Source organism: Anolis carolinensis, unplaced genomic scaffold, assembly GCF_035594765.1.
Source record: "Anolis carolinensis isolate JA03-04 unplaced genomic scaffold, rAnoCar3.1.pri scaffold_8, whole genome shotgun sequence".
Taxonomy (NCBI): domain Eukaryota; kingdom Metazoa; phylum Chordata; class Lepidosauria; order Squamata; family Dactyloidae; genus Anolis; species Anolis carolinensis.
This window is the reverse complement of record NW_026943819.1, coordinates 3713414-3737835: the sequence shown is the minus strand read 5'-3', so window position 1 is coordinate 3737835 and position 24422 is coordinate 3713414. Positions and strand designations below refer to the sequence as shown.

Here is a 24422-nt window from a genome sequence, read left to right as displayed (position 1 = left end):
TTTACAAATTATAACATCATGTTATACAACAAATTTGGCAGAAAAAGTAGTTCAATACGCAGTAATGTTATGTTGTAATTACTGTATTTACGAATTTAGCACCAAAATATCATGATACAGTAGAGTCTCACTTATCCAACACTCGCTTATCCAACGTTCTGGATTATCCAATGCATTTTTATAGTCAATGTTTTCAATATATCATGATATTTTGGTGCTAAATTCATAAACACAGTAATTACTACATAGCATTACTGTGTATTGAACTACTTTTTCTGTCAAATTTGTTGTATAACATGATGTTTTGGTGCTTAATTTGTAAAATCATAACCTAATTTGATGTTTAATAGGCTTTTCCTTAATCTCTCCTTATTATCCAACATATTTGCTTATCCAACATTCTCCCGACCAGTTTACGTTGGATAAGCGAGACTCTACTGTATATTGAAAACATTGACTACAAAAATGGCTTGGATAATCCAGGAGCTTGGATAAGCGAGGCTTGGATAAGTGAGACTCTACTGTAGTAGCAATAGCTGACATAGTGGAAGTGACCAAGTTGGCCTACTTGAAACTGGTAGATAAAGAGGATTTGACCTGGATTACAGGTGGAAACTGAGGAAACTGTGGAAACTGAGCTGTCTACCAATGGTTCATCTAATCCAGTGGTTCTCAACCTGGGGTCCCCAGATGTTTTGGCCTACAACTCCCAGAAATTCCAGCCAGTTTACCAGCTGTTAGGATTTCTGGGAGTTGAAGGCCAAAAACATCTGGGGACCCCAGGTTGAGAACCACTAATCCAAGCCCTGCCAAAGAAACCATGGAACAGGAGCAAAGAGAAGAAGCTGTGTCATTGCTAGACCTTGAACTTTATATGAAGAAGACTGTGACTGATGAGCAAGTGAAAGCTCAATGAGTGCAAAATCCACGGACTCCATTGCCAGGATATATTTTTCTTGTGGATAAGAAGAGACATCTAAGTTTTCAACTCAAATGGTTCAGCAGATTTACCTGGTTGACCTACTCATTGCATGTACACGGTGTGCTCTGTAAGTACGGTGAGATGTTTGGAGGAGATGTTGGGGACAAAGTTGGTCATCAGAAGCTTGGTGCATTGTTTGCTAAACCATTTGTGTGATGGAAAGATGCAATAGAAGTCTTCAATAGACACCAAAAAATAGTTCCATCTGGACAACTTGGGCTTGGCTGAAAACTTCTTGCTAATTAGTGGAAAACTCCTTGATGTAACCTAGTAGTTCTCAACCTGTGGGTCCCCAGGTGTTTTGGCCTACAACTCCCAGAAATCCCAACCAGTTCACTGTTAGGATTCCTGGGAGTTGAAGACCAAAAGATCTAGGGACCCACAGGTTGAGAATCACTGATGTAACCATGAGAAAGCAAATAAGAAGAAAGCAAAAGAAATGTCTGCCAATTGTGGACACAATTGTCCTTTGTGATCTTCAAGAGGGAGCAATGATTCAGGACCTGTTACCTGTGAAGAACCTTTGCACAATGATGGTCATTTCAGGGCTTTGTTGAGATCTCATGCCAGATCAGGAGACACTGTCCTCAAAAGTCATCTCAGGGGGAAAAAAGTTTCAACCTCTTCCGAATTTTTTTTCTGACTACAAATCTGAATAAAATACCTTAATCGTGTTTACATTTCTGGAATATCTATATCTATCTATTTATTATTCATTTTTGCATGTGTGTAATGTTAAAGCTATCTTCTTGATCTTTTGGGAAATGTATTATTTGGGACATCTGTTGTGATCTGTAATAAAAAGTAAGGTATTACAAACATTGACCAAAATAATGGAATTTAGGCCATTTTTATTGTTATTCCTGGAAGACTTTATTGTATTTCCCTTTCCCATCAACACTGTGTTGTACCTAGACAACATAGGTTGTTCTATGGGATACATTATGAATTAATGGCAGACTACATTGAATTAAAATTCGAATAAGAAACACAGTCTACTCTGAGGATATCCATGGGTCTCCCAAACTTTTTGATGGTGTTAGGCCTCCTTCCCTTTCTGGGCTACGATGAAGTAAAATTCAGTAAGATCACACAAATCCAGCATCACTTTATCATCTCTGGATTTCTTTTGGAACTGGACAATGGTGAAACCACTTGCCGGAAGGGCTTCCTTCAGGAAATCCTCTGTTAGAAACAAGCTGGAGAACTTCCGTGAGCCCACCATGTAGAAGGTGGTCTCCAAAACTCCAGAAAGAACCAAATGGCCCCCAGGTTTCAGCAAGGAGCTGATGTTGCTCAGAGCGGCCCTGTAGCTGGCCTGGTCTTTGCAGGCGGCCTCCAGGCATTCGGTGGAGAGGACACAGTCCACCAAGGGCAAGCGGAGGGGGGCCATTGGGTTCTGTTGGTTGACGTCGCACTTCAGGACCTGCTGGATGGTTCTTCGGAGCTTGGCCTCCTTCTCGGGCCACTTCGTTCTGCAAGAAAGGGATGGAAAGGAAACCAAGGAATTATATGGAGTGTCAAATTTCCTATCAAATTGCCAAGAACCCTCATGTCTCCAATCAAGTAGCCAAGAACTCTCAAGTCTCCTGTCAAAGATCCAAGAATCCTCAAGTCTCCAATCAAGTGGCCAAGAACCCTCAAGTCTCCTATCAAATGGCCAAGAATCCTCAAGTCTCCAATAAAGTGACCAAGAACCCTCAAGTCTCCTATCAAATAGCCAAGAACCCTTAAGTCTCCTATCAAATGGCCAAGAATCCTCAAGTCTCCAATAAAGTGACCAAGAACCCTCAAGTCTCCAATCAAGTGGCCAAGAACCCTCAAGTCTCCTGTCAAAGGTCCAAGAATCCTCAAGTCTCCAATCAAGTGGCCAAGAACCCTCAAGTCTCCAGTTAAAGGTCCAAGAATCCTCAAGTCTCCAATCAAGTGACCAAGAATCCTCAAGTCTCCAGTTAAAGGTCCAAGAATCCTCAAGTCTCCTGTCAAAGGTCCAGGAATCCTCAAGTCTCCAATAAAGTGACCAAGAACCCTCAAGTCTCCAATAAAGTGACCAAGAACACTCAAGTCTCGTGTCAAAGGTCCAAGAACCCTCAAGTCTCCTATCAAGTGACCAAGAACCCTCAAGTCTTCAATCAAGTGGCCAAGGACCTTCAAGTCTCCTATCAAATGGCCAAGGACCCTTAAGTCTCTTATCAAATGGCCAAGAACCCCCAAGTCTCCAATCAAGTGGCCAATAGTCATTATCAAGCCAGTGTCAAGTCACCAAGAGCTCTCAGGTCTCCTAGCAAATGGTCACAAGCCCTGTCAAAGCCCTTAGGCTTAACATAAAGATGTCTGGATGGGAATGTTCTTCTCACACAACATGACCTTTGCTTCCAGCCTGTGGACCAGGCAATAAAACAAAGCTCAATGTTTCCTGTTGTGCACTTGACACTGTCCTAGAATGGACTGGGTGATGCCACAAACATGGAATGGCTTTCCAATTTGCACAGAGTATGCATTGTGCTAAATATGCCTGAAATTTCAGATGCAGACAATGCTCGCATTCAAAGGTTCTCCAGAGCTCACAGAAAAGGCCGAAGAAAAGGTTGTGATTGACAAACCATGGAAAGAACGATAGATGTTTCTGTTTTTCATGCAGCTGCAGAGGTAGAGTATAGACAGACTTTGGGAAGGCAGAAGGCCTCAGCTTCAGTCCATAGAATCTCTAAACCACAGATATGACCATGCACCATGGAATAGAGCAGCTAAAGATGTCTAGAGAGGTATCTTCACATTTTGTTTCATTCTCTGATACTTGGTTTGCTCTGTCCTTTTGCTTTTCATCAGCCAGCCTTTAGCCCCAACGTATTAGCCCTATATCATCCTTTCTTCTTCCTCGCATTAAGTTGAACATTTCATCATACCCCATCATCTACTTCCCATTGACTCAAAAGGTAATACATATTTATGGCCTTCAGGAAGCCTCATGAGTGGCAAGGTCTATAGATAAGAAGATGACAAAGGGAAGTAGCAACCAGGGGAGATGGGTTTGCTTTCGGAGTGTTCCCATACCTTTTCCCCTCCAACTCACATACATAAATCCCCACAGGGCTCCAGTCAAAAGCTCCGGGTTCGTTCTTCCACCATTTTTCTATCTCCCGGAGGTTTTGGTCAAGGTAGTCAGAGGCAATTATGGTCTCAAAGGACTCGCAGGCCGACATGAGTTGGTAGATGGTGGGGCCACTGCCTACATCGATCAAGGTTTCTCCTTTCACGGAACCTAGAAGTAAAAAAGAAGTGGAGGAAGAGGAAGAGTAAAGGGTCTTTATCAATTAGAAACCCCAAAAACATTTGGTCCAGTAAAACCAGGGACACAGATCTTCATAAACTTAGTGTCCTGTAGACTGAGTTGTAAGAAGGAGAACGTGCAAAATTTGCTTGTCAGTCAAGTTTTATGAATATTTCTGAGCCTTGGTTTGTTGAATACGTGGATGCAGAATCGACATATATAGAAGGCAACTGTATAAATATACATGCAGAGACAGTCCAAGAATGAGGTGAATTAAGCAGTTGCTTGGGGCGCAAAACATACAGGGGCACAGTTGAGACTGCTTTTTTTGTTGATTTCTTGTAAAACATGATGTTTTGGTGCTTAATTTGTAAAATCTTAATGTAATTTGATGTTTAATAGGCTTTTCCTTAATCCCTTCTTATTATCCAACATTTTCGCTTATCCAACACTTTTATTTTTCAGTGATTGGTTTGGGGGGGGGGGGGCAAAATGCTGTTCGCCTACACTTGAAAATTACCTAGGGCCGGCTCTGTATACATGCCTAATAGAATCCTAGTTCTCTTCAATGTATCATCATGTTCCTTTCCCTCCCTTTGCCTCTTTCCAAGTGATTTGCTCCTCAACCAACTATGTTCTGCTCCCTAGATGGAGTGCATCTACACTGCAGAATTAATGCACTTTCTCTGCTTTCACAGTCATGGTTTTATTCCACTTTAACTGCCCTAGCACATGCTGTGGGTGGAGCATATCTTGATTTCAGTAAAGCCTTTGACAATATCCCCCTTGATCTACTTGTAAACAAACTAGTAAAAGGTGGGCTTGATAATACTACTGTGAGGTGGATTTGTAATATGTTGAGTGACCGAACCCGAAGGGTGGTCAGTGGTCACCAGTCCAGCAGACCCCATAAAGACCAAGAACCAGAAGGAGCTCTTCAGTCCAAGGTGCTTTCAGTCCAAGGCAAAGTTTGTCCATGCCTGGTTTAGATACACCCAGGGCTGTTCTGCTCCCAAAGGAGCAATTACAGTCCAGCAGACCAAGTGCCAGAGGGAGCTTTTCAGTCCAAGGCACTTGTCTCTTGTGTGACAGCTTTGGCTCCGCTCCTGCTTCTCATCTTGGAAAGCTGCCTGGGATCTTTCCCGTTTCTAGACTCCGCTTGTTCTTTGCCCCGTTTGTTTTAGATAGACTCCTCCTCCTCCGTGATTCATAGAGCCTTGTGAATTTGGCGGTTTGTTTGCTTGTTTTCAAACAAAAAGTCAGGAAAATTTTTGTGTCCATATTATTTTTCCCCAAAGAAGAAGGAGACCATTCAAAATATTTTTTGAAAAAGGCCATTATTGCGCTATAGTGGCGCAATGGGTAAACCCTTGTGCTGCTGAACTGCTGACCTGAAGGTTGTGTGAACTGCTGACCTGAAGGTTGGGTGAACTGCTGACCTGAAGGTTGGGTGAACTGCTGACCTGAAAGTTGGGTGAACTGCTGACCTGAAGGTTGGGTGAACTGCTGACCTGAAGGTTGTGTGAACTGCTGACCTGAAGGTTGAGTGAACTGCTGACCTGAAGGTTGTGTGAACTGCTGACCTGAAAGTTGTGTGAACTGCTGACCTGAAGGTTGTGTGAACTGCTGACCTGAAGGTTGTGTGAACTGCTGACCTGAAGGTTGAGTGAACTGCTGACCTGAAGGTTGGGTGAACTGCTGACCTGAAGGTTGGGTGAACTGCTGACCTGAAGGTTGGAAATTTGAATCCACAAGACAGGGTGAACTCCCGTCTGTCAGCCCTAGCTCCTGCCAACCTAGCAGTTTGAAAACATGCAAATGTGAGTAGATAAATAGGTACCGTTTTGGCAGGAAGAGGCAAGAGATGCTCCAAGCAGTCTTGCTGATCACACTACCAGGAGGTGACAATGAAGATTCCTTGGCTCAAAAGTGGAGAAAAAGCACCTCCGCAGAAGCCAGAGATGAGCATCACCGCCAGAAGCCGGAAATGAAAGGAGAAGCCTTGCCTTTGTTTGTGTTTGTGTATCTTCATTGTATATGATTGTAAAGGCACTGAAGGTTTGCCTATGTATGTAAATGCTGTAATCCATTCTGAATCCCTGGAGTTGAAGGGAAGCATGTAAATAAATTATATTATTATATTAATAATAATATAATCAATTATATAATTAAATTAAATTATATAATGATGTAATTATAATTAAAATTATATTATATAATTAAATAATATTATTATTATCGAGTGTGGAAGCATTCCTTGTCTTCATACAAATGAGCTGAGACTCTCTATGCTGCTGAACGAATGCATTTTGGCACCATTTTAATTGCCATGGCTCCGTGCTATGGAAGCAGAGGAGCTGTAGTTTTGCAAGGTCTTTCTCTGCCAAAGAGTTGCATGCGCCTATATAAATCCCAGGATTTCATAGCCTTGATCCCTAGCAATGAAAGCGGTGTCAGGTTGCATTCATTCCACACAGAGCGGAAGACAGGAGTAATTTCCAGCCTAATTTGACTGCTGGAACGATCCTACCTGAAGCGAAGGTCTTGCAAAGGCATTCCAGGTAATAGGTGACGGACTCATCTCCCAAAGTGTGGCTTCCAAACTTGAAATATTCCAGATAGGCTTGAGGGTTGAATTCTTTCTTGTAAACATCTCCGCCAGTGAATTCTTCCATGTTGTTTCCAGCTTTTCTGGAAAGCGAATGTGTTGTTTCCCTGCTCCGGGCCTCTTGTTCTGTTCTCAACACTTCTTTGAAATCAGTTCTTGGCACCTGAATCACTATGGATTGGCTTTAGGCCAGTAACCCTTTCCTCGGTTGAGAAAAACAGCTCAAAGATTAGTTTTGCCCTCCAATGTTCTGCTTCTCGGGATAAATGACATTTGGAAAATACAACCAGTCTGGTCACTCACTGTGGTTTTGAAAGTGAATATTCAGGGGGTTTATCTCTCAATAGAATTGAAAATATATATTAAGACAGTATAGATCTGGATTCATACCAGGCATGGGCAAACTTCGGCCCTCCAGGTGTTTTGGACTTCAACTCCCACAATTCCTAACAGCCGGTAGAACCATGTGGTTCTATGAGGACAATCTAAGGTGCATTTATATTGTAGAATTAATGCAGTTTGATTCCACTTTAACTGTCTTGACTGAATGCTATGGGACCTGGGAGTTGTAGTTTGGTGAGGCATCAGCTCCTGCAAAATAATAATAATAATAATAATAATAATAATAATAATAATAATAAACCTGTTTTGATTGAAGTCAAAAATCAGAAACTCCTCAAAGCACAGCAGACAAAAAACCAGTACAAGAAAACCGCACTACAAACTAGAGCTGACAGTTGGCACAACAAAACATTGTATGGAAAGTTCCTTGACAAAATTGAAGGAAAAGCTGATAAGGAGAAGACCTGGCTCTGGCTCACAAATGGGACCCTGAAGAAGGAGACAGAAGGCCTGATCCTTGCAGCCCAGGAGCAAGACATCAGGACAAAGGCAATTCAGGCTAAGATCGAAAAATCAGCTGATGACCCAAAATGCAGACTGTGCAAGGAAACCGACGAAACCATGGATCATATCCTAAGCTGCTGTAAGAAAATCGCACAGACAGACTACAAACAGAGGCACAACTATGTGGCCCAAATGATTCATTGGAACTTATGCCTCAAGTACCACCTCCCAGCAGCAAAGAACTGGTGGGATCACAAACCTGCAAAAGTATTGGAAAATGAGCACGCAAAGATACTGTAGGACTGCCGAATCCAGACTGACAAAGTTCTGTAACACAACACACCAGACATCACAGTTGTGGAAAAGAAAAAGGTTTGGATCATTGATGTCGTCATCCAAGGTGACAGTCGCATTGACGAAAAACAACAGGAAAAACTCAGCCGCTATCAGGACCTCAAGATTGAACTTCAAAGACTCTGGCAGAAACCAGTGCAGGTGGTCCCGGTGGTGATGGGCACACTGGGTGCCGTGCTGAAAGATCTCAGCCGGCATTTGGAAACAATAGACATTGACAAAATTACGATCTGCCAACTGCAAAAGTCCACCTGGCTGGGATCTGTGCGCATCATCTGAAAATACATCACACAGTCCTAGACACTTGGGAAGAGTTCGACTTGTGATTTTGTGATACGAAATCCAGCATATCTATCTTGTTTGCTGTGTCATAATAAAATAATAAAACTTTGTTTATATACCGCCCTATCTCCCGGATGGGACTCAGAACGTTTTCCAATAATAAAAACAACACATACATTACATAATAAAACATTATTAAGAAAAGTAAAACAATACAATTATATAGCCATAAATAACACACAACCTATCAAGGGGACAGATTCCATGTTTTCATAGCATTGAGACAGGGCAATTCAAGTGGTGTCAAACTGCATTTGTTCTACAATGTAGATGCACTCAAATAATGGTTAAATGCTGGAACAATACCACCATGGTTCCAATGGGATAAATGCTTGTGATGGTTAACTTTCATTAGTTGCTCATTTTTGACTTGGATGAGGGTGAGGATTTGTATCTTTCTTCTTTTCTCTCTTAAACAAGAACGGAAGCAGCTTACAACACTTAAAAACAATACAATTTACAATTTAAAATCTATGACATACAAACATTAAGACAAAATGAAACGTAGGATTGTGAAAAGCAAACAATGAACATTACATGGAACCATTAAAAACTATTAAAATACTGTATTTCGTTGATTGCAAGACATACAAATATATACATCTCAAAAAAAGAATTGTGAATGCCTTTGAATGGAAGGAATATGATAATCCAGACCCTACACAGCACCCCTGTCTCATTCTTTAAAATGTTCTTCAACATATGCAAGACAAAAAGATATTAATCTCCTCCCAAACAACATGCTCCGGCGGATGCACATGGTTGCTATTATATGCAATTGTCATGTCCCAAGTGTCGACAAATGCCACATTCAGATCCCGGAAGACCTCCTTGAGGGCCACAGCTTGAGCATAGCCATGGATGTCTCCAAACCGTTCCTGGTCCACCTCCATCTCCCGGACGTTCTCTCCCTTAATGATGACCTTCGTGTCCGGACTCCTCAGGTGAAGCCGCTGGACGGCCTTCCGGATATTGACCACCCGTCGGACGAAGAGCCGGATGGGGAAGGGGCGGAAGTGCTGGCCCACCGAAATGACCACCACCGTGTTTTTGTCGCCAGCCACGCTGTCGATGTCCCGCGCGATGTAGCTGTGGTCCTTCATCGTGTAGCCGTACGTGCCGACGTAAGGGTGGCCGTGTTTTTTGTTCTGCATTTGAATACTTCTAGACAAATCCACGGCCAGCAGTTTCTGGAGCTTTTCTTTTGGGTAGATGTCCAGAAGTCGAAGCGCTGTTGGGGGAACAGGAACAGAGACTGTTAGAAGTGACAAAGTATCAACACTTGTATATAAAGAAACTAGTTTTGCCCAGCCACGCGTTGCTGTGGCTTATGGAAATCCTTTGTTGGCCAGGTGGAATAGCAGTGAATAGCCTTGCAGTCTCAAAGCCTGGCCGTTTTCTGGAGTAGCTGGAGCTGTTTGTTGTATGAACATAGAGGCATGGATAAGGGGTTGTGCTGCCAAGTTTAGTGTTTCTGGGATGTGTAGTTTTGTTGTTTTGTCCTAGGCCGAAATTTCATTACCCTTTTATATATATAGACTAGCTGTGCCCGGCCACGCGTTGCTGTGGCGAAGTACGGTGGTATTGGAAATCAGATAATTTGCATTTTATAGGTAGTGTGGAAGAGGCCTATGTGAGGCCTAACTCTGCCTGTCCCCTGGGGCGAGTGGGTTACTAGGAGACCAAGTGGGCGGAGCTTAGCCTTCTAACTGGCAGCAATTGGATGAAAGCAATTCTTCCTCTCCCTCTAATTAGGACTTTATTTTTCTTTTCTTTTTGTCGTATGAACGTAGAGGCATGGATGAGGGGCTGTGTTGCCAAGTTTAGTGTTTCTGGGATGTGTAGTTTTGTTGTTTTGTCCTAGGCCGAAATTTCATTACCCTTTTATATATATAGACTAGCTGTGCCCGGCCACGCGTTGCTGTGGCGAAGTCTGGTGGTATGGGAAATAAAGTATTGAAGAATTGGTGGTAGTTAAGGTCAAGGGTAAAGGTTTTCCCCTGACATTAAGTCCATTATAAATGGGTAATATAGCTGTGTGGAAGGGCCTTGAGTCTACACTGCCATATAATCCAGTTCAAATCAGATAATCTGTATTTTATAGGCAGTGTGGAAGAGGCCTAAGTGAGGCCTAACTCTGTCTGTCCCCTGGGCTGAGTGGGTTGCTAGGAGACCAAGTGGGCGGAGCTTAGCCTTCTAACTGGCAGCAATTGGATAAAAACAATTATTCCTCTCTAATTAGGACTTTATTTTTCTTTTCTTTTTGTTGTATGAACGTAGAGGCATGGATGAGGGGTTGTGCTGCCAAGTTTAGTGTTTCTGGGATGCGTAGTTTTGTTGTTTTGTCCTAGGCCGAAATTTCATTACCCTTTTATATATATAGATTTGGGACAGAGTGAACCTCGTGGTGCATCCCTATTGTCGTGTTTTGTGTAGCTCTGCTGCCACCCATCTGTCATATGACTTTCTGCAACTGAGACTTTATCCACATCTGTCATATGACTTTCTGCAACTTAATGTGTAAAAGCTACTACTGGTGCATGTTATTGTTTGTTGATGTATTGTATATTGTAATTGTTTTTGTATCTGATATTTCGGGGGAGATGGAGGCGGGATACAAATAAACTTATTATTATGTAACAACAACAACAACAACAACATTATTCTTGTATCCCGCCACCATCTCCCCGAAGGGACTCGGGGCAGCTTGCAATAGGAATAAATCCAGCATAACAACATAACTTCATAAAAACAATGGTTTAAAATAGTAATTAACACAATACAGTTGTAAAATATGCACATTATATAAAATTTCCTTTAAAACTTAACATCAATTGCACATATAACAGAAGGTGACTAGTGCAAAGACTCTAAAAGTATAACAACAAGTATTATCATTATTAATAATAACAAACCAAAATATTAATACACAAATATTATTAATATTTTGTGTGATTGATGTGAACTTGGTTCAGATTTTTAGGTTATTATTATTATATAATAATAATAATAATTATTATTATTATTAGTAGTAGTAGTATTACGTGCACTTTAGCTAATCTATTATTACAACCTCACTGTTTTTAATTTCATGTTTTAGTAAGTGGGGTTTTTTTTGGTCAATGTTTAAATTTTATAATTGGTGCTTGTCTTTGTTTATTGATGTATTTTATATTGTTACTGTTTTGTATTTGATATTTCTGTGGGCCGCCCCTTCGGGAGAGATGGAGGTGAGATACAAATAAACTTATTATTATTATTATTATTGTATGACACAGCAAACAAGATAGATATGCTGGATTTCGTTTCACAAAATCACAAGTCGAACACTTCCCAAGTGTCTAGGACTGTGTGATGTATTTTCGGATGATGCGTGCAGATCCCAGCAGGGTGGCCTTTTGCAGTTGGCAGATCGTAATTTTGTCAATGTCTATTGTTTCCAAATGCCGGCTGAGATCTTTTGGCATGGCACCCAGTGTGCCGATCACCACCGGAACCACCTGCACTGGTTTCTGCCAGAGGCTCTATCAGAAATGCTGTGACATCAATTTCAGCTTCAGTTTTGACCACCAATTTTATATATATATATATATATATATATATATATATATATATATATATATAGATTTCAGGGTAATGGTAAAGGAATAGTAGGGCCACTCCACTTGTTGGTTGGTTTGGGGCTTAATGTTTTTCATTTGGGACCTCAGGAAGCTTGGTTGTCTCCTGGGAGGCCATGGAAGGTCAGAAAGGAGGACCACATGTTTTGCGTGGTCCACCTTTTCCTCAAATCAGAGTTTCATTGAACCTAAGGACATACTGGTGACTCTTCTGGTCAAGATCTCCATCCATTGTCTTATGGTCGAGTCGCCCATGAAGTAAATCAGCTTGCCCTTCAAGCAAGTGTTGATCTTCTCCAAGGTGTTGAAACGAGGCATATTGCAAAAGATGGGGTGCCACAGGTTTTGCCACACAAAGCCACTGGGAACTGGGGAGTCTGTGCCAACCCAGCACTTTTTGCTTGTTGTGGTCTTGGTGCCTAGAAATAAAATACATCATCATCATCATCATCATCACCACCATCATAGTTATTGATAAATAGGTGCATTTGAAAATAGTCTCAGAGTGATCTACATTGTTGAATTAATGCAGTTCAACACCACTTTAACTGCCACAGCTCAATGCTATGAAACTGTGTGAGGTGTAGTTTAGTGAAGCCCTAGCACTCTTGGCCAGAGAAGACTACAAACCTTATTGAAAACCTACAACTCCTGTGATTCATAGCATTGGTGAGGTCCTTCAAGATGGCATCATCTCAGATTAGTTCTATAGTATAGATCAGGGGTTCCCAAACTAAGGCCCGTGGGCTGGATGCGGCCTTCCAAGGTCATTGACCTGGCCCCTGTCCTAAACTTTAGACTTAGGGTTGACCTAAGTCTAGCTGGTTTTTGGAGGTCTCTTTGCTTACCTATGGTCTTATGAGATTGCCTAGATGGTCTTTGAAGGTCTCTTTGCTTAGCTATGGCCTTATGAGGCCATCTAGATGGCTTTTGGAGGTCACTTTTCTTACCTATGGCCCTATGAGACCGTCTAGATGGCCTTTGAGGGTCCCTTTCCTTACTTACGGTCTTCTGATGGCCTGATGAGATCATCTAGATGGTCTTTGAGGGTCCCTTTCCTTACCTATGGTCTTCTGATGGCCTGATGAGATCATCTAGATGGTTTTTGAGGGTCCCTTTCCTTACCTATGATCTTCTGATGGCCTGATGAGATCATATAGATGGTTCTTGAGGTTCCCTTTCCTTACCTATGGTCTTCTGATGGCCTGATGAGATCATCTAGATGGTCTTTGAGAGTCCCTTTCCTTATCTATGGTCTTCTGATGGCCTGATGAGATCATCTAGATGGTCTTTGAGGGTCCCTTTCCTTACCTATGGTCTTCTGATGGCCTGATGAGATCATTTAGATGGTTTTTGAGGGTCCCTTTCCTTACCTATGATCTTCTGATGGCCTGATGAGATCATATAGATGGTTCTTGAGGTTCCCTTTCCTTATCTATGGTCTTCTGATGGCCTGATGAGATCATCTAGATGGTCTTTGAGAGTACCTTTCCTTATCTATGGTCTTCTGATGGCCTGATGAGATAATCTAGATGGTCTTTGAGAGTCCCTTTCCTTATCTATGGTCTTCTGATGGCCTGATGAGATCATCTAGATGGCCTTTGAGGGTCCCTTTCCTTACCTATGGTCTTATGAGATTGTCTAGATGGTCTTTGGAGGTCCCTTTCCTTACCTATGGTCTTATGAGATTGTCTAGATGGTCTTTGGAGGTCCCTTTCCTTACCTATGGTCTTATGAGATCGTCTAGATCAGGGATCCCCAAACTAAGGCCTTCCAAGGTCATTGACCTGGCCTCTGTCCTAAACTTTAGACTTAGGGTTGACCTAAGTCTGAAATGACTTGAAGGCACACAACAACAACAATCCTAATTTTGGACTATTTCATCCTAGTCTGGTCCCCCAACAGTCCGAGGGACTGTGAATCCGCCCTCCACTTAAAAAGTTTGAGGACCCCTGGTATAGATGGACCCTTTAAGATGATGACATCTTGAAGGAGCTGGATTAGGGAAGAAAGCATAGATCGTGATAAAAATTCAATGAGAATCAAAGTCTTTGGAAGGAGAAACTAGGAAGTACTGGAGCTGGCAATGGGAGGTAACATTTTGGAGAACGTTCAAGTTAGATGGGACCAAAGGGTCTCATTGGTATTTTGGAAGAACACAGATCTGTCAAAGGATGTTTCCTAGTTGTCAAACGTACATGTCATGAGTTTCAACTGTTCCTTATTTGCGATTCCAACAAGTCTACTTCCAGGAGAAAAGGGATTTTAGGAAAAAGGGACTTTCCTTTCTAGGTTGTCTACTTAGAAGCCACCAACGTTGTGATGAAAACTGAGAAGTCTGACTCACCTTTACACTTTACGACGTGAATGTCTCCAAACGTTTGAGGGATCTCAACACCAGTCTTGAACCTTCAAGAAAGAAAATAACATTGAGATGAGAGACAAGACATTGCCGAAACATAGTTTTTTTTACCTTTTGCACAGAGGAGATCCCAAATTCAGGCTACTATTATTGAACATAATACAATTTCCATATGAGTGTTTTAGGAGATCACAAGGATTCTGCACTAAGATAGCTCTTAATTTTAGGAATTTCAGTAACCTTAATATTCTACAGTTCATGGAATTGATTTTAATAATAATAATAATAATAATAATAATAATAATAATAATAATAATAATAGTATATAACTAATTTTATTTCTTACCTGCCTCTCCTAATGGCTCGAGGTGGGTTACAGAATAATTAAAATTGAATAATTACCGTATATACTCAAGTATAAGCCGACCAGAATATAAGCCGAAGTACCTAATTTTACCACAAAAAAAAAAACTGGGAAAACATTGACTCCAGTATAAGCCTAGGGTGGTAAATTTCAGAAATAAAAACAGATACCTATAAAATTACATTAATTGAAGCATCAGTAGGTTAAATGTTTTTGAATGTTTACATAAAGCTCTAATTTAAGATAAGACTGTCCAACTCTGATCAAATCATTATTCTCATCTTCTTCAATGTAAATGTGCTTATGTATCCTTTTAATAATAATAGAGTAAAATAATACATGTAATAATAATAATAATAATAATAATAAATAATACAGGAAAAATACATGTAATAATAGAGTAAAATAATAAATATAATAATAATAAGATCAGAGTGAAATAATAAATGTATTAATAATAATAAAAATAGAGTAAAATAAACGTAATAGTAGCAGCAATAATAAAGAAAAATAATAAATGTAATAATACCAATAATAATAGAGAAAAATAATAAATGTACCATATATTTTTGAGTATAAGCCAACCCAAATATAAGCCGACCAGGACCCTCGCCCGAGTATAAGCCGAGGGGGACTTTTTCAGACTTAAAAAAAGGGCTGAAAAACTAGGCTTATACTCGAGTATATACAGTAAGTTCTCTTCTTAATCCATGTACGTTTCAAAACAATATTTACATGTTCATTTATGTTTGTTCCTATCTTAGAATTGTTCCTGCACTCTAGAATTAATTCACTTTAACTATGTTGGCTCAAACTGTGGAATAATGAGAGTTATAGTTTGCGGAGGCCTCAGCACTCTTTGGCAGAAAAAGCTTAATAATTCATACTATTACCAATCCCATTATTCCATAGTATTGTCTCATGGCAGTTAAAGTGGTGGCAAACTGCACCCTTAGACCATTTATCCATTTCTTTGACGTGATTATCTCCTAAAATAAAACACATTGGAAGTAAAAAATACCTCTTTAAAAGACTCTGTTCCAAAGCTGTCAAATATGAGATGGGTTTGTTGAAGGATTTTAGGTGGACTAAAGCTCCGCATGGGACGTGCTTTGGCTTGAAGCAGAAGAAGGCTTCTTGGTCCCGCTCATCGAGATACTCGCACAGTTCTGCTTTTCTGTTCAGGTGAAATCCACATTCAGCGGTGGATTCAGATGTTCCATTCAAAAATTTACCAGTGAAACCAATTTTGTCATAGCCTTTCTTCCTTGCTGCCCAAAGGGAAGAAACACCTTCACTGGGGTGGATGAGCAAGATGGAGACTCTGACGTTCCCTTCCCAAAATAAGGTGAAGTCAACCAGGTACGTCCCGTTCTCAAAGTCCTTGATATTCCCAGACGCTCCAGCCTTGAGGTTCGAGGAATAGATCCTTGCTCTCAAGAAGTCTCCTCCATACGTCTTCCTATTTCCTGAGTGATCGTACAAATCCAGATGAACCATCAAGTGGTCTCCAACGCAGTAAGAGTCTTTTGGGTTCAAGATGGTGGCTTTGCTATTCTTGGCACTGGTGGCCTTATTGATATCCTTCAAAGGAACATGGGGCATCAGCTGGTCCAGCTTGGCCAGGATTTCGTCTATTTCCTGGTTCCTTTTTGCCCACTCCGATTCAGTCTGGTTTTGGATTCTGTCCTTCATCAACCATGTATTCCTTTGCTCTTCTTTGACTGTAGAGATATTTTAAATTTTTGATAATGGGATAGATAGATGAGCTAGAGCTAGAGCTAGAGCTAGAGCTAGAGATCGAGATCGAGCTAGAGCTAGAGCTAGTGATAGAGATAGAGCTAGAGATAGAGCTAGAGATAGACATATAGACATAGAGCTAGAGATAGAAATAGAGCTAGTGATAGAGATAGAGCTAGTGATAGAGATAGAGATAGAGATAGAGATAGACATAGACATAGAGATAGACATAGAGCTAGAGATAGAGCTAGAGCTAGTGATAGAGATAGAGCTAGTGATAGAGACAGAGCTAGTGATAGAGATAGAGATAGAGATAGAGGTAGTGATAGAGATAGAGCTAGAGGTAGAGATAGAGCTAGTGATAGAGATAGAGCTAGAGATAGAGCTAGAGATCGACATATAGACATAGAGCTAGAGATAGAAATAGAGTTAGTGATAGAGATAGAGCTAGAGATAGACATATAGACATAGAGCTAGTGATAGAGATAGAGCTAGTGATAGAGATAGATAGAGCTAGAGATAGAGATAGACATAGAGCTAGAGATAGACATAGAGCTAGAGATAGAGATAGAGCTAGTGATAGAGATAGAGCTAGTGATAGAGACAGACCTAGTGATAGAGATAGAGATAGAGATAGAGATAGAGATAGAGACAGAACTAGAGATAGAGATAGAGCTAGTGATAGAGCTAGAGCTAGAGATAGAGATAGAGCTAGTGATAGAGATAGGGCTAGTGATAGAGATAGAGATAGAGATAGAGACAAAACTAGAGATAGAGATAGAGCTAGTGATAGAGATAGAGCTAGTGATAGAGATAGAGACAGAGCTAGAGATAGAGACAGAACTAGAGACAGAGATAGAGCTAGTGATAGAGCTAGCTAGAGATAGAGATAGAGATAGAGATCGAACTAGAGATAGAGCTAGAGCTAGAGCTAGAGCTAGAGATAGAGACAGAGCTAGAGACGGAGCTAGAGATAGAGATAGAGCTAGAGATAGAGATAGACAGAGCTAGAGCAAGAGCTAGTGATAGAGATAGAGATAGAGACAGAGTTGGGTGAATAGATAAATAAATAAATAGAGATAGAGATGATGGAGACAGAGATAGTGATAGTGATAGAGATGACAGTGATGAGAGATAGAGATGGATATATATACAGTAGAATTCCACTTATTCAACATAAATGGGCCGGCAGAACGTTGGATAAGCGAATATGTTGGATAATAAGAAGTGATTAAGGAAAAGCCTATTAAACATCAAATTAGGTTATGATTTTACAAATGAAGCACCAAAACATCATGTTATACAACAAATTGACAGAAAAAGTAGTTCAATACGCAGTAATGCTATCCGGAGATCAAGCCATAAGAAATAAGATACAAATGTTATATCGTATATAGAATGGAAATGTATAAAGATAAAGATATAAAGATTGTCTCAAAAAGAAATGAATATGTAAAGGAAAACAATCCTCGTGTTGGTGGTGGGAATTGTAAATGTTTTGTATGTGTATGGTATGTATTTTTTGTGTTTAAAAAAAAATAAAAAAATGTTTTAAAAATGTGCAGTAATGCTATGTACTAATTACTGTATTTACTAATTTAGCACCAAAATATCACAATGTATTGAAAACATTGACTACGAAAACATTGACTACTAAAAGGTAGACTGCGTTGGATAATTTAGAATGTTGGATAAGCAAATGTTGGATAACTGAGACTCAACTGTGTGTTTATGTGTGTGTGTGTGTGTGTGTGTGTGTGTATATATATATATATATATATATATATATATATATATATATATATAAAAGGGTAATGAAATTTCGGCCTAGGACAAAACAACAAAACTACACATCCCAGAAACACTAAACTTGGCAGCATGCCTCTACGTTCATACAACAAACAGCTCCAGCTACTCCAGAAAATGGCCAGGCTTTGAGACTGCAAGGCTATTCACTGCTATTCCACCTGGCCAACAAAGGATTCCCATAAGCCACAGCAACGCGTGGCCGGGCACAGCTAGTATATATATATATATATATATATATATATATATATATATATATATAGAGAGAGAGAGAGAGAGAGAGAGAGAGAGGGAGGTAGATAGGTAGATAGGTAATAGATAGATAATAGAGATGGAGATAGGGACACACACATAGAGAGATGGATAGAAGATAGGTAGACAGACAGGCAGATAGACAGATATAACTAGACAGAAATATCATAGAGATTATAGAGATGATAGAGATGGATACATGTAGAGATATAGATATAGATATTAGGTGTGTGCTATAAATCGGAGTGTCTTAAGTAGCGAGTTTCACCGCAATAGCTGTAAAAATGAAGGAGAAAGAAGCCCTTAAAGTTTTCCCAGTCATAGTAATTATACGCAATTGCTATAACAAAATAGTAACGAAATGCCATTACTCTCATTATAGTAACCAGTATAATATCCCTCTGTCATGATCTCCAATCCTTGATATCTCTGGTCTGCTGACAAGGAACAGATGCCAGCCATAAAATGGACCAGCCATAAAACCTCAATGACCCTCTGGTATGTGGGAGCCCCTATATATGTGGGCCAAAGAGAAGGTTCTGGCATTCAGTACAATAAAAATCTGTTGGAATCTAAAAAAAAAAAAAGCACCAAGACACGCTGGTAGATTCCAACAGATTTTTATTGTACCGAATGCCAGAACCTTCTCTTTGGCCCATATATATAGTTATAGGTATAGACATAGATAGATTTGGATAGATAGATAAAGATATGCATTGCAAATGTGATTATGAACATTTTTATTAACATTGAGTTCTCACCAATATCTGCAGCAACTTGGTTTCTTTCCAGGTGCTCCTTGGGACCCTCAAAGATGACAAACAAAAGTATGAAAAAATAAAGAAACAAGGGAAGAAATAATAATTAATTGTTTTATTCTGAATCTCCAGATTGGGAGTGATGTGAATAGGCTGATTTTTGCACCCAGGTCTATTGATATTTGGAGGAAGCAAGCTAGCCACGAGTGTTGTTGTTATTTGGTGCTATAAGGCTTGCTTCAGCATATGGCAACCCATTGGAGACTAGTGCTTTTCAGCTGTAGACTTAATGGAGTTTGATACCACTTTGACTGGGATTTGTAGTTTGGCGAGGCACCAACATTATTTGGAAGAGAAAGTGAAAGGCCTTGTCAAAGTACAGCTCTCAGGATTCCATAGCACTGAGCCATGGCAGTTCAAGTGGTATCTTGTTTTTAAATTTCTTTTTTATTAGTTTTCTTAAAATAATCAATACATCAGTACCTTCCATACCCTTATATTTCAAACTTAATTCATTGTATCAACCAAGTTATTTTATTCACTTTTGTTCCAAAATACCATTTCTTCTTGTGGAGGTAATTCCCCATCTACTTCTTTTAAACCATTCTCAACGAATTTTCCCCAAACTTCGTCAAAGCCGTTTTCCTTCCAAACCCCTCTTACCCTACATGTCAACTTATCGTTTATATCGTTTCCATAGTTCTTTATACCATTCTTCGATTTGTATATTTATTTTACCTTTCCAATTCCTTGCTATCAACAACTTTGCTGCAGTTAGCATGTTATTTATTGCATCCTTCTCTGTTTTTTCCCCCCAAATTCTTAACATTATATAATGACAACAAATCTTCCTATCTTCATATCCATTATAGCTTCTATTTCTCTAAATACCTTCCCGCAAAATTCATTTACATATTTACATTGCCACCACATATGTATATATGTGCCCACCTGTATCCAATCCACTTCTTTGCATATACAGTAGAGTCTCACTTATCCAATGTAAACGGGCCGACAGAATGTTGGATAAGCGAATATGTTGGATAATAAGGAGAGATTAAGGAGAAGCCTATTAAACATCAAATTAAGTTATGATTTTACAAATTAAGCACCAGAACATCATGTAATACAACAAATTTTACAGAAAAAGTAGTTCAATACGCAGTAATGCTATGTAGTAATTACTGTATTTACGAATTTAGCACCAAAATATCATGATATATTGAAAACATTGACTACAAAAATGCGTTGGATAATCCAGAACGTTGGATAAGTGAGTGTTGGATAAGTGAGACTCTACTGTACTATTCCGGCTGCTGTTACAAAATAGTTAAATAGACTCTCTTGAGTCTTGTTAAGATTCATGTCAATCATTCCTAATAAAAAGTACTCCGGTCTCAATTGAATGTTTATTTTGATGATTTCATGAATTTTTTTCCCCAATACTCCTTTGCTGTTTTACATCCCCACCACATGTGGAAGAATGTGCCTACATGTTTTTCACATTTCCAGCATTGGTCTTTTACACTACTTTGCCAGTTTTTGGGTACATCAAATTAAAATAAAATAGAATAATGGATCAACCAGGTTGGTGGAGGAAATAGCATGGAGCAGGGGTCCCCAAACTAAGGCCCGGGGGCCAGATGCGGCCCTCCAAGGTAATTTACCTGGCCCTCGCCCTCATTTATAATATAATATTTTTATATCCGTTTTAATAATATAATATATTGTATATACATATAATACTGATAATAATATTATCATTTTATACAATACAATACTAACAATAATATCATATAATAATATTAATTATATGTTATATATTACATATAATATTACAGTATAGTGGTATAGTTCAATATAGTATAAAGCCAATATTGTGCTATGCTAATAATATAATATATTGTATGTACATACAGCTGCTCTGAGTTCCCTTCGGGGTGAGAAGGGTGGGATATAAATGTAGTAAATAAATGTAGTAAATGAATAAATAAGTAATTTTGGACTTAGGCTCGCCCAAAGTCTGAAACGACTTGAAGACACACAACAACAACAACAATCCTAATTAACCTGACTATCTCATTTGCCAGAAGCAGGCCCACACTTCCTATTGAAATCCTCATAGGTTTATGTTGGTTAAAATTATTTTCATTTTTAAATATTGTATTGTTTTTTCATTGTTATTGTTGTTGCTTTGTACTACATATAAGATATGTGCAGTGTGCATAGGAATTGGTTCGGTTTTTTTCCCCAAATGATAATTCGGCCCCTCAACAGTCTGAAGGATTGTGGACCGGCCCTCTGCTTAAAAAGTTTGAGGACCCCTGGCATGGAGGGTCGACTTGAACTAAAGTGCAAAAATATAGTTCTAAAGCAGGAGTCAACCCATCCATAACATGACCTCCTTGTTTTCCTGCTGCCTTACCCTTTATTGTCCTTTCATGGAGTCATGTTCTTCAATGATGTGTCCAAATATCCTCACTTTAACCCTTTTGACTTGCTCCCAGGTCTCTTCATTTGCAATTTTTTTGGTAGACCGAAGTAGAGGTAGAACTTCCCACCTCCAGAACGACATTGCAAATGGATTCTCATCTCGCTAGCTCTCTTCACTGTCCAGCTTCCACATTAAATGTTGACATTACATTGGATTCGTCCACTTACCTTGATCCGGATCCGATGGAAGGCGTAGCTGAGGATGACAACCATGACAAGCAGAAGTGCCAGGAGCGATGGCAATTTCATGGCAGGGGCTGAAGCCGAAAGAATTAAGCCTCGGAAAGGACATAGAGAATCTCTCAATTATTCAGAAGCAAGTCCCATTAAGTTTGGAAGTTCATCCAAAAAAAAAAATGACCTGGAAGGATTTAGTAAAATGCCAGGTTTCTTCTGGTGGGATTTCAGGAGGATTCATGAAAATGCCATCTAACTAACAAATCAAAACCGAAGAAAGTTAAAACACAATGAAAGCAAAGTTCGGTTTCTAAAAACACAAGTTAAAGACTTAGAATCGCAGAATCCTAGAGATGGAAGAGACCTCATGGGCCATGTAGTCCAACCCGCTGCCAAGAACTTAAAACATAATGGAATCGAAACCAAGCTCTTTCCAGTAGAAACTAAACTTGCCGCAATCTATTATGGACAGACGAAGCGTCTTCTTTTTACTCCTCCTTTACTTCTGCTCTTCTTTCTTCGATGCTTTCCCTCCCTCTCAAAGTCCACCAATGACCAGGGAGAGGTATGCAAAAAATGGCATGTAGTCATTCAGGACTGTATTTCCCTCTCGGCTTTTTTCCCCGTTGCAGCTGGCGTTTGTCCCGAGGCAAAGGGAAGGGCCGCACCTGAGAGCGAGAAAGTTAACACAGTTCGTAACCCTTCATTGGGAGTCATCCGAGAATCAGCACTGAAGCGCATCGGAAGCAGAGTTAATGCGCTTAATGTGCACACAGACAATAAAATCATTCCTGGGCATGTGCAGAATGACTTTGCTTAGCACTGGGAATAAGGGAATTTGCAGGGACCAAGATTCTGTGTGTGATATGATAACCTGGCCCATATCCACATTGAAACTTGCCCTGTCACTTTATAGTTTGATTTCCGTTCAGATTTATCTTCCCAGCTTGTTGTGCCTATTTGATGTATGTTCTATTCTGTAATAGACACTTTCTTCATCAGTTTTGACTGTCGCCCAGACTGTTGTCCTTTATTGGATCTTTTAACGCCTTGGATGATTAATATTTTAATTATGTCTATTTTAAATCATGACTTGTTTACTGTATATACTCGAGTATAAGACTACTTTTTCAACCTTTTTTTTGGACTAAAAAAGCCCCCCTCGGCTTATACTCGGGTGAGGATCCTGGTTGGCTTATATTTGGTTCAGCTTATACTCGGGAATATGGTACATTTATAATAATAATAATAATAATAATAATAATAATAATCACATCCTCAGCTGCTGTACGAAAATTGCACAGACAGACTACAAACAGAGGCACAACTATGTGGCCCAAATGATTCATTGCAACTTATGCCTCAAGTCCCACCTCCCAGCAGCAAAGAATTGGTGGGATCACAAACCTGCAAAAGTATTGGAGAATGAGCATGCAAAAATACTGTGGGACTTCCGAATCCAGACTGACAAAGTTCTGGAACACAACACACCAGACCTCACAGTTGTGGAAAAGAAAAAGGTTTGGATCATTGATGTCGCCATCCCAGGTGACAGTCGCATTGACGAAAAACAACAGGAAAAACTCAGCCGCTATCAGGACCTCAAGATTGAACTTCAAAGACTCTGGCAGGAACCAGTGCAGGTGGTCCCGGTGGTGATGGGCACATTAGGTGCTGTGCCAAAAGATCTCAGCTGGCATTTGGAAACAATAGACATTGACAAAATTACGGTCTGCCAGCTGCAAAAGGCCACCCTGCTGGGATCTGTGCGCATCATCCAAAAATACATCACACAGTCCTAGACACTTGGGAAGTGTTCGACTTGTGATTTTGTGATATGAAATCCAGCATATCTATCTTGTTTGCTGTGTCATAATAATAATAATAATAATAATAATAATAATAATAATAATAAACTTTATTTATATACCGCCTTATCTCCCGGATGGGACTCAGGGCGGTTTACAGTCATAAAAGCAACACAAACATTACATAACAACATAATAACACATTATTAAACAAAGTAAAAAATACAATTATAACAATAAATAGCACTTACATGACCAGATCAAGGGGACGGGAACCATAAACCCAATATATTAAAATGCATCATTTTATGCTAGGGAAATCTTGTGCAATGTATCCAGGCCCAGAAATCGACGGTAGTCCAATGTAATTACTCAAAAACCTGCCGACACCAGATTATTTTTCTCTATTATTATTGGTATTATTACATTTATTATTTTACTCTATTATTATTACATTTATTATTGTACTCTATTATTGTTGCTACTATTACATTTATTTTACTCTATTTTTTATTTTTATTATTAATACATTTATTATTTCACTCTGATCTTATTATTATTATTACATGTATTATTTTACTCTATTATTATTAAAAGGATTCATAAGCACATTTACATGGAAGAAGATGAGAAGAATGA

At 39.6% G+C, this 24422-nt stretch overlaps 3 protein-coding genes across 4 annotated transcripts in view; all 3 read right to left on the bottom strand.

Annotated features, from left to right (window-relative positions):
- Positions 1-1813: 1813 nt before the first annotated feature.
- LOC134292301 (nicotinamide N-methyltransferase-like) lies at positions 1814-7007 on the bottom strand. Its single transcript, XM_062960942.1, has 3 exons — positions 6784-7007; positions 4037-4244; positions 1814-2457 (listed from the first exon to the last, which is right to left on the bottom strand). The coding sequence occupies exons 1-3, from the start codon at positions 6926-6928 to the stop codon at positions 2022-2024; spliced, it is 789 nt and encodes a 262-aa protein (XP_062817012.1). The 5' UTR covers positions 6929-7007; the 3' UTR covers positions 1814-2021.
- Positions 7008-8954: 1947 nt separating this feature from the next.
- On the bottom strand, positions 8955-22096 carry LOC100554074 (NXPE family member 4). Its single transcript, XM_003228787.4, has 6 exons — positions 21967-22096; positions 19309-19354; positions 15771-16473; positions 14371-14432; positions 12224-12442; positions 8955-9634 (listed from the first exon to the last, which is right to left on the bottom strand). The coding sequence occupies exons 1-6, from the start codon at positions 22045-22047 to the stop codon at positions 9099-9101; spliced, it is 1647 nt and encodes a 548-aa protein (XP_003228835.3). The 5' UTR covers positions 22048-22096; the 3' UTR covers positions 8955-9098.
- The window catches only part of LOC100554261 (NXPE family member 4), a 19974-nt gene continuing 15671 nt past the window's right edge, over positions 20120-24422 (bottom strand). For both annotated transcript variants that reach the window (XM_008122606.3, XM_003228788.4), the window contains exon 8: positions 20120-22643. In XM_008122606.3, coding sequence (XP_008120813.2) covers positions 22567-22643 — 77 coding nt within the window. In that variant the 3' untranslated portion in view covers positions 20120-22566. The remainder of the gene's footprint in view (positions 22644-24422) is intronic.

Coding starts and splice junctions, on each gene's coding strand:
- LOC134292301 (XM_062960942.1), bottom strand. CDS start 6,928: ATGGAAGAATTCACTGGCGGAGATGTTTACAAGAAAGAATTCAACCCT. Junction 4,245..6,783: donor TTGCAAGACCTTCGCTTCAG/GTAGGATCGTTC, acceptor TTTTACTTCTAG/GTTCCGTGAAAGGAGAAACC. Junction 2,458..4,036: donor TGTGAGTTGGAGGGGAAAAG/GTATGGGAACAC, acceptor CCTTTCTTGCAG/AACGAAGTGGCCCGAGAAGG.
- LOC100554074 (XM_003228787.4), bottom strand. CDS start 22,047: ATGAAATTGCCATCGCTCCTGGCACTTCTGCTTGTCATGGTTGTCATC. Junction 16,474..19,308: donor CCAAGTTGCTGCAGATATTG/GTGAGAACTCAA, acceptor ATATCTCTACAG/TCAAAGAAGAGCAAAGGAAT. Junction 9,635..12,223: donor CTTGACCAGAAGAGTCACCA/GTATGTCCTTAG, acceptor TTCCCCCAACAG/CGCTTCGACTTCTGGACATC.